The sequence below is a fragment of the Crocuta crocuta genome, unplaced genomic scaffold, assembly GCF_008692635.1.
Source record: "Crocuta crocuta isolate KB4526 unplaced genomic scaffold, BGI_CrCroc_1.0 scaffold80, whole genome shotgun sequence".
Taxonomy (NCBI): Eukaryota; Metazoa; Chordata; class Mammalia; order Carnivora; family Hyaenidae; genus Crocuta; species Crocuta crocuta.
This window is the reverse complement of record NW_027527559.1, coordinates 3,231,507-3,241,985: the sequence shown is the minus strand read 5'-3', so window position 1 is coordinate 3,241,985 and position 10,479 is coordinate 3,231,507. Positions and strand designations below refer to the sequence as shown.

Here is a 10,479-nt window from a genome sequence, read left to right as displayed (position 1 = left end):
CCAGGTCAGCGCGCGCGTGGGACGGCTGCCCGCACGTGCACGCGGGGGTTCCGGGGGCGCCCCCCGCCGTGAATGCTGGAGCGGGCAGCTTCGAAAGGGGGGACACTCAAGATGACAAGCCCTGGTGCGGGCCTTAAGGCTCAGCCACGTGATTTCAAGTCGGGTTTTTCCCGCCGTCAGACTGACCGCGGTGCCGCCTGTGGTCTGTGACGCCGGGCGTCCTCGGGCCCCGCTGTCGCCGACGGAGCGCAGCCCCGCAGTGCCTGAAACGTCCCTTCTCCACCTGCGCCTCGCGGAGGAGTCCGGGCTCAGCTAGCTGGTGAGGAGTCACTGAAGGGTTCCAGGACGGCTGTAAAGTTTAAACTACTCGGGTCACCCGGGCAGAAATGGAGTCCGGAAGTGGCGGCGGCGGGCGGGAAACCGCTGTCTGCAGGCGCACAGGCTGCCCGGAGCCCCTTCCCGCCGGGCGTTGCGGAGAAAGGCAGCGTCGGGACTGATGAGATACTGAGGATAAGGTAGAAGGATGAGCGAGCGTCGGAGGTGGTTGGCTGGAGCCGTAGATGATGCCATGAAAGCCATAGAAAATGCAAAAGAACAAGGAAGATGAGTTCAGTTTTAGGCATGCCCAACTCGAAGTGCGTGCAAGTGGCAGGGTCCTAGACTGTGGAATCTAAGACCTTGCTTGGAGTCTCAAGAGAGAGCTCTGGGCTCAGGGTGTAGTGTGGGCATCCTCACCGTGGGACTAAGGATCATGGGGGAAAGAAGCAACTTACAGAGCTTTCTCAAGGTCTGCACAACATCACGGCCTCCTAGCGCGGAGCCTGGCCGGTGCAGACTGAGCTGCGCGCATGGCTGCCCTGAGTAAAATCGGATTTCTTAAGGAAGAGAATTGATACTGGATCCAAACCCAGCAATCTGCCAGATTTCATACATATGGCATAGAATAGAAATGCACTTAACATTCTGTGTTCTAAAAACTAATATACCAATTTATAAATACTTTTTCCACCCTCACGTTTTATGAAATAAGTTTAATCTTTACATGCATTTTGGTATCAGTATCTTTGTTATCCTGTAACTTGTTTGGGAATCATCTAATATTTTTCCAGAGCACATTAGCTTTCCTAAAGTTGAGATACAGACAATCCCTTCAAATGCCTTGATGGAAATTCTATAACATACCCAAAATACTATTTAAATGTACCAGGACAGGGCTTTTTTTAAAAAAAATTTATTCTTTTGGTGCATAATTAACCCCAACATAATGACTCTCCTGTTGCTTTATGTGAGAGGCCTTTATGAAGACTTATTTCCACTGGCTCTAGGTCAATTCAGTGCAGGTCACTTAGCCTGCCTCCGTTTATAATGGGATGTAAAATGTAACTGTAAGTTGAAACTCCCTCCCCCTAGGAATAATTACTGAATCTGAATTAAATTTCTCCTGGACTGATTTTTGCAGAAGACATTCAAAATCAGTATTAACTGAGGTTAATTCCAGCTTATGTTCCTTTTCAAAGTGTATATTATATAAATTAAGGTAACTGTAGGGCACTTGGGTCACTCACTCGGTTAAACTTCCAACTCTTGATTTCTGCTCGGGTCATAATCTCACCGATCGTAGGTTTGAGCCCCACTTCGGTTCCATGCACACAGTGCAGAACGTGCTTGGGATTCTCTCTATCCTTTCTGCCCCTCCCATGCTCTGTCTGTCTCTTTCAAAGTAGAGGAAATAAACTTTAAAAGAAAATAAAAGTAAAAGATTAAATAAAGATAATTGCACACTCTTTAGCTTGAAAGACTTTATAAAGTTAGCAGCTTTTTTTTCTGAGGAGTAGTTTTGGGGGAAACTTACCTTTTTGTAATTGGGCATATGTGATCCTGTAACATGTTTCTCTCCCAGCACTAGAGCGTACGCTCCGTGTATAGGAACTTGTGCGTGGCATACCTCAGGCATTTCACACATACGCGAGGAATGTATTCATCTTCACTCTGCACACCTGCTCCCCTTCACTGTTCCCTTTCTCATTAAATGACATTCATTCTGTCCAGTTTCTCATGCAAAGATTCTAGGTGTCATCTGTTTCCTCCCTCTCTCTCTGTCCCTTCCTCCTAAATAGGCATTGAATCCATCACTTCTCCACCTCCCTGCTTGCTATCATCTTGACTGAAGTGAACACCGGATCTTCCTGGATTACAGCAGTACTTTCCCTCCTAACTACTCTCTTAATAACTCTTCGTTCATTCTCCACAGTGCTGCCAGAGCGCGTGGTAAAAAAATAGGACTATTTTAAGCATCTTTCTTTGCTTAAATCTCTTCAGTGTCTTCCTATTGCCCTTAGATCAAATGTACTCATGAGGGGCGCCTGAGTGGCTCAGTCCACTAAGCATCCACCTTCGATTCAGGTCATGATCTTACAGTTCGTAAGTTTAAGCCCCCACATCGGGCTCTGTGCTTACAGCTCAGAACCTACAGCCTGCTTCAGATTCTGTGTCTCCCTCTCTCTCTCCCTCCCCTGCTCACACTCTGTGTGTGTGTGTGTCTCTCTCTCAAAAATAAATAAACATTAAAATAATATAAATAAATAAATAAAAATCCTTCCCTAATCAAGTGAGATTTTACTACAGTTGTTTTAGAAATGAATTCTTACTATTGTTTGTAATAAAATTTCTAACTTGTTCCCCTCAAATTTGTATTTTAGGCTTTTTTCAAAGACCCCAATGTTATTCCCAATTTGAAGTTACTTTCAGATTCTTCTGGACAATGGATTACATTAGGTAAATAAAACTTACTTTTATCTTTTCAGATGACTGTTTTATTATTATCACAAAACTTTGCCTTAGGAATTTTCATTCTGAAATACATACTGTGAATAATGACTCACTTGTCTGATAACCTCGAGGTCAAGCACGGTCAGCTGTGCCAGGCCCTCCTGCGTCTCCCTCCTGGGCCCACGGCTACCGTGCTGGCAGAGCGCACGAGCACCAGTCCTCTTTTCGTTCATTGCTTGTGCGTCTCCCATGGACTCTGCTCGCTGCCAGGAACACTGAGGGGAATACAAGAAAACGCGTACTCAAGAAACTGGTTTGATATGTAAAGACAATAGTGCAAGGGGCGCCTGGGGAGCTCAGCCGGTTGAGAGTCCAGCTTTGGCTCAGGTCATGATATAGTTCGTGGTTTCGAGCCCCACATCTGCCTTTGTGCTGACGGCACGGAGTCTGCTTCAGATTCTGTCTCCCTCTCTGCCCCTCTGCCACTTGCACACGTGCTCTCTCTTTCTCTCTCAAAAAGAAATAAAAACATGTTCAAAATAGTGCACTAATGTGCTACCATAGCAGTAGAAGGAAAAAGAGGAGAGTGTCAGGTAAGGTGCCGCCGATGTGACGACAGTTGGGCCAAATCAGTCGGAACAGGGCAGCAGATTTCTGACAGAGGAAGCAGATGTTCTTAGAAAGTTCATCAAATAGCATATAAAATCATGGAAGAGAGAGTCTTAAAATCTCAAAAAAAATTTTATATACGTAATAATTTCATAGTACCTTGAAACATAGCTAGAAATCCTTAAAGAAAATTACCCAAACAATAACACTCAAATCTCTTAAATAATTCTCAGGCCAAGGACTAAACCAGAGAGTTAATAGATGACTCTTTTGAAAACAAAAACATGACCACTATATTTTAAATGTTAGATTGAGGTGCCTTAACAATAGAACCAATTATTCTTCCACTTAGGGGGAAAATCTGGTTAGTAATGTGGGTTTGAGCTTAAGAAAAATGTAAGTGGATTTTAAATTAGATGGGGTTATTTTGGTAAATTCCTACACTGCATGTTCATGAAATCCTAGTAGTCTTACACAAAAATGACTTTGCTGAAAGTATTAGTCAAGAACAAGATTCGTGACGTTAGAATTAGTAGGTCACATTTTATTGCTGTTGGCTAAAAACCATTGTAAAATTTATAGAGCAAAAAGCTGGTACAGGGTGATCTTCAGAGCACTTTCACAGTTACACTCACTCTGAGCAAATGCACTTACCGGTTCAAAGTCTTCAAAACGAAACAATCAGAGGCATGTATTACAGAGTTTATGAAAGTTACAGTAACTTCAGTTAGTTCATTTACAAAAATAAGGTTCGTTGAAAAAAGTTCAACCTTCCCCCGTACTGACAAACAGTACTGACTTTATTTTTAAAAAAAGCATTACAAAAAGAGAGGTTCTAAAATTCCACATGTGCCTGACAGAATCAATTAGAAGTACTCTGAAAAATCAGGCAAAAGAGGTAGCCCTCTATTTCAGAAGTAGAAGTTTCTAGAAGATTGCTAGTACTCTTCCATTAGCTTGTTTTCTGTCTCCCACCAGCTTTTCTGTTTCTGATATTATCAACCGTCTTCTCTCCAATTTTCCTCTGAGGGCCAGCTGCTAAAATAAACAGCTTTTGGAAAGGAGAGAAAAGCCATTCTTCTAGCCAGTGAACCAGTGTTAAAGAGTGTGAGAAGGAGCCCCTCACGGCTGCGCTGGCCCGGGCCTGGCCTGCCAGGGGTGTGGCACACACAGGGGTGGGTGCCGCGGGTCCTGTCTCCCCGCAGCCACAGCCCTCCTCACACAGGCACACTGCCCTTTTTTGGGTGACATAACGGATGCTTCTTATGTGCTTAGTTAAGGGCATTATGTTCACTACCTCCTTTAAATGGCTTTTTTTTTTAAATTTCATTTTTGAGAGAGCGCAGGCAGCGTAGGGGCAAAGAGAGAGGGACAGAAGATCCGAAGGGGGCTCTGCGCTGACAGCAGCCAGCCTGATGACGGGCTCGAAGTCACGAGCCACGAGATCATGACCTGAGCCAGAGTGGGCTGTTCAACTGCCCGAGCCCCCACATGCCCCCACTGCCTCCTCTAATTCTCAGAACAACTCAGACAGGTACTATCAGGGACCCTATATCACTAACGAAGAGTCGGATTCATGAGTAGGTGATTTGCAGTTTTACACACCTGGCCAGGCTCCCGAATTCAAGATGTTGACCACTACGCTGTCCTGCCTGTGCCACTTCGGCATTAATGAAGTTGCCAGAAAACACCAATTTGGACACCAAGTCAATAGACACCCTGTGTATTATAATGCTAATATCAAGGGGAAAATATACTCTTAACTTTGTATGTGATCATAGCAGTGTGTTACGTGTCTTATAAATGCTGGAGACCTGATTTTACCACATTTCTGCCTAACAGCGTGTGCTATGGACTGAATTGTGTCCTGCCCCCCGCCCCCCCCCAACCACAATTATGTTGCTTTAACCCCCAATGTTATGGTATTTGAAGATGAGGCCTTTGGGAGCTGATTAGGTTTAGATGACATCGCGAGCAGCTCTTCTGATGGCACTAGTGCCCTTACAACCAGAGAAAGAGCTGCCAGAGCCCCGCCGTGTACGGGCACAGCCAAGAAGGCAGCCGTCTGCCAGTCAGGAAGAGCCTTTACCGGGAGCCAGAGCAGCCAGCGCCTTGGGTTTTGGGCCCCCAGCCTGCAGAACTGGGAGACGTAAACGTCTGCTGTTTGAACCGCCCAGTCCGTGGCGTGCTGTGGTGGTCACCTAAGCAGACTAACGCAGCTTTTGGTCCTGAGAGGCGGGGTGCTTCTGTAACATACCTAAAAAAGTTAGAAGTGGCTGTGAAACTGTGTCATGGGCGTCAGTGGAAGAGCTGTGAGGTGCCTGCTAGCCCAGATACATGGATGCTAAGCTTGATGCTAGTGAGATCTCACACAGAAATGAGGACCTTGTTATCAGAACCGGGAGGAAAGACAGTCCACAGAACGGCAGAGAACCTGGCTGAACTATGTTCTAGTGTTTGGGGGAAGGTAGAATTTGCAAGTGATAAAATTACAGATTTAGTTGGGACATGTCTCAACAGACTGTTGTCGGGGCAGCTTGGTTCTTCCCCAGTGCTTACAACAAAGTAGGAGAGGAAGAGGTGGATTGAGGAAGGAATTGTTAAGAAGGAACCAGAGCTTGAAGACTGGGAAAATTCTCAGCCTTCCATACTGTAGAGAATGAGAAAGAGTCTTTTGCTGAGAACAGGTGTGGCTGGGCAGCCATTTGATGAAGAGAACATGTGTGTAATTCTTGGACCTAATCAGCCATTTCAGGAGAAGCCAGGGTCCCAGGGGGGATTGTACCGGCAAAGTCACTGCCAGTTTGAACTAAAGGGGACAGAAACGAGACAAGTGAAGGCTGTCAGACTTCTTAGATCCTACAGGACCAGACCATAGAATAGAGCCATTTGGCTGCACGCCTGGCCGTTCTTCAGGACAAGGACGGAAAGGCAGTCAGAGGTCATCGGGGCCAGTTTCAGTCACACACTGTGCCTTTGGGGGGGTCCTGGGGGCTGGGCCACCGCCCTGGCGGGTCAGGAAGACGGAGCATTGAACCAAAGAGGATTGTTCCTGAGGCTTAAAATCTAATGAAACTTGACTTGCCAGGTTGTAGGCTTGCTTGGGACCATCGCCCCTCGTTTTCTGTTTCTCCCTTTGGAATGAAGATGTCTCTCCTGTGCTTGTCTCACTGCTGTATTTGGAAGCATGTCACTTGTCTGGTTTCACAGGGTCATAGATGGATGGAGAGGAATTTTGCCCGAGGATGAAGCGAACCTCCCCTGTCACCCATATCTGATTTAGGTGCTATGTAGGTGAGACTTTGGACTTTAGACTTTAGCGACGATGCAGGAATGGGCTAAGACTTTTGGGGCTGTTAGGATAGAATAAACATGCTTTGCACGTGAGAAGGATACGAAATGGGGGGGGGGTTCCAGGGGCAAAATGCTATGGACTGAATTATGTCCTTTCCGAATTGATTTGATGGAGGTGCTGACCGCACCTGTGACCTCATCCAGCCCTAATGACTTCCCAAAGGCCCCATCTCGAAATACCATTACATTGGGGCTCAGGACTTCAATATATTATTTTGGAGGGACGCAGTTCAGTCCCTAGCAAATGCTATTTCTACGCCTCAGATTAAGTGTTCTGAATTTAATTACCTTTTCTCACCATCCCGACCCTCCTGCCACTCCCTGCGTCAGAGCTAGGGTCGTTTATTAGAATGGCACGTTGCCCAAAGTGAGTCCTTCATCCTCACGTCTTTGAAGACTGTCTGGCTCTATACTGCTCTTGGTCTTTGCTCTTGCAGCACTCAGAGCTCTTCTATCATTTTCTGTGGTCTTCCTGTCCCTTCACTCCCCCAGAGGATTTCCCCCCTGAAACAAAAGGAGCTTTTTCTAGCAGTATAGTTCTTGAACGTACTGAAGCGTACACAGCTCCTGTCTCCACATGCCCGTCTCGCATCCACGCAGGCCGAGCTCGAGCCCGGAATGAGAGCGGCAGGTGCTCGCAGGGCCCCAGGCGGGCAGCCGGAGGGACGGGGTGCAGGTAACCTCCGGCATCGCTCTTCTCAAGCTCAAGCTGCTTCTGGCATCAGATACTGAGCAACACGTACCAGGGCAGGTCGCACCAAGGGCCCCACCCTGAGGTGTCTGTCCCAAGGAGAACTCTGAAGAAAGAAGAGCACCACCCCTTTATATATCTGAGCCCGCACGTGGATGTGAGTGCACGAGAGAGAAATTGAGGCAATAATAAATATTCATTTTAATCTTTGTGTCTTTCTGTAACTGAGCAGAACCTCTAGTAATGGAAAGTCCATTCCAAAAGGAAACATTCAGGAAGTAAGTTTGGGGTGGGGGAAGGTATGTGGGGGGGGAAACGAGCTACAAGACGAAGGTAGACAAAACACCAAGGTCACAAATTTCTCTAATTCCAAACTTGTCATAACTTGATTAGAGCCTGGTTTGAAACTTACCTTGACTTAGAAAAGCTGGTTTTGGGCAAAAAACACTGTAAATGAGATCACAAGGGAGACATTTTTTAAAGGAGAGGAAAATTTTCAAGACATCGTCAGGACTTTGCCAATACCCATTACTTAACATTAGTTAAAGTTTTTATAAAACTTTATAAAACGAATTATAAAGCATTGAACACAATACAAATCCAAAGTCACACAAAGCAGTTCTTATGCTTTTATAGGCAGTTCTGATATATGGATTAGAACTGATGTAAGAATCCCCTACTACACAAAAAATGATTTCATTTTCAAACATTTTCTAATTTACATATTCTAGGGCTGAAATGGTGAAATTTTGTCAAAGACTTTTAGTGATTAGTAAAAATGAACAAACGGCAAACTAATAATTTACTAAAATCCCTAAACTCATGTATCCTTTAAATATACCCAGATATATGTCCTTCTTGGTTACTTAGAATCCCTGCATGGTGATATTTGTTTTGGAAATAACTGAGAATACTAAGTTAATGTTTATATTCTATAAAATCATTTCTTTTAGGAACTGAAGTGAAAAAAATTGAAGCTACAAATGTTCCTTGTACACAGCTTTCGATGTCATTTTTTCATCGGTTATATGATAAAAATATCGTACGTGAAGATGGACATATTGTAAAGTGTTTAGATTCTTTTTGTGATCCCTTTCCTATTTCTGATGAATTACGAAAAGTAAGTACAGATTTTTTAAATTTCATAATAGAATTTTATTTCAGGAAATGCTTAATGTCAAAAACTTTTACCTGCGTAAAATACATAAAGCACCTCTTATCGATCATTAATAATCAGTAATACTCATTACATTGGTAGATTTTTTTTCTTGGATGGGACTTTTACTATCAACCGAATTATCTGTGTATGTCAGTAGTTCCCAGCCAGATGCTACTAACCGTAATGCGTAGAGGCCAGAGAGAGATGTTGCCGAACATCATGCCGGGGCCAGGACAGCCCCCACAACACAGTTCTCTACCTCAGAATTTCAGTAGTGCGAGGGCAGAGAAGCCCTCACCTGCTTAACTGATGGCTCTTTTTCTTCAATATGGGGCCCTTAACATATCAAATGAATATTTAAAAATACCCCTGTCATAAATGAATCATTCTGTCTCACTGCTGAGGTCAAAAAAGCCATTTTAGGGGCACCTGGGTGGCTCAGTCAGTTAAGCGTCCGAATCTTGGTTTCAACTCAGGTCATGATCTTGCATTTGAACCCCACATGGAGCTCCATACTGACAGTGTGGAACCTCCTAGGGATTCTCTCTCTCGCCATCTCTCTCTGCCCTTCCCCTACTCACATGCTCTCTCTCTTTTTCTCTCAAAGTAGATAAACTTTAAAAAAAAAATTTTTTTAACATTTTTTTTTTTTTTGAGAGAGAAAGAGACAGCGAGTGGGGGAGGGTCAGAGAGAGAGGGAGACACAGAACCTGAAGCAGGCTCCAGGCTCTGAGCTGTCGCACAGAGCCTGATGCAGGGCCCGAACTCACAAGCCACAAGATTGTGACCTGATTTGAAGTCGGACGCACGACCACCTGAGCCACCCAGGCGCCCTATAAATAAACTTTTATTTTCTTTAAATTTAAAAAAAAAATTTTTTTATTTAAAAATTTTTAAGGTTTATTTATTTTTGAGAGAGAAAGAGACAGAGTGCTAGTGGGGGAAGGAGAGAGAGAGGGGGGGAGACCCAGAATCCAAAGCAGGCTCCAGGCTGTGAGCTGTCAGCACAAAGCCTGATGTGGGGCTTGAACCCACGAACCCGGAGATCTGACCTGAGCTGAAGTCAGATGTGTAACTGATTGAGCCACCCAAGCATCCCAAATAAACTTTTAAAAATCCATTTGATTAACTAATTTTTGTTTTAGCAAGAGGTATATTGAATCAAAAGACATAGGTTATTTACCTAATTCCTGAGTTATTACTTATAAGATAATAACTAGGCAAATCACTCAATATCTTCAGTCCCTAGATCTTATCTGTACGAGATAGTGATTAAAATGCCCATTCTATCTTCTTCCTTAAACTGTTGAGATGAGTTGAGAAAGCATTTAATTGTACTTTTTAAAAAGTATGACATGTTAAAATGAAGTGTATTATTATTATCATTATTTTATTTACGGAGAGAGTGAGAGCGAGCTGGGAGAGGGGCAGAGGGAGAGAGAGAGAACGTCTCAAGCAGGCTCCATGTTCAGCATAGAACCCAACCCAGGGCTCCATCCCACGACCTAATCCAAAATGAAAATCATGACCTGAGCCAAAATCAAGAGTCGGACACGCAACCGACTGAGCCACCCAGGTGCCTCTTATTATCATTATTGTAATTATGGAGACAAACTATTTATTAAAAGGTTAAAAATTAGGGCTTTCAGGGGCATCCAGATGGCTCAGTCAGCTAAGCTGCTGACTTCAGCTCAGGTCATGATCTCATAGTTCGTGAATTCGAGCCCCATGTTGGGCTCTGTGCTGACAGCTGAGAGCCTGGAGCCTGCTTTGGATTCTGTCTCCCTTGGTCTCTGCCCCTCCCCTGCTTGGGTGTGTGTGTGTGTGTGTGTGTGTGTGTGTGTGTGTGTGCCTCCCTCTCTCTCTGTCTCTCTCTCTCTCTCTCTCTCTCTCTCTC

At 44.6% G+C, this 10,479-nt stretch overlaps 1 protein-coding gene across 1 annotated transcript in view; it reads left to right on the top strand.

The window, feature by feature from the left end:
• Nucleotides 1-10,479, top strand: part of CFAP300 (cilia and flagella associated protein 300) — a 22,062-nt gene that overhangs the window by 790 nt on the left and 10,793 nt on the right. The window contains exons 3-4 of the mRNA XM_077770055.1: nt 2,700-2,775; nt 8,377-8,543. Coding sequence (XP_077626181.1) covers nt 2,700-2,775; nt 8,377-8,543 — 243 coding nt within the window. The remainder of the gene's footprint in view (nt 1-2,699; nt 2,776-8,376; nt 8,544-10,479) is intronic.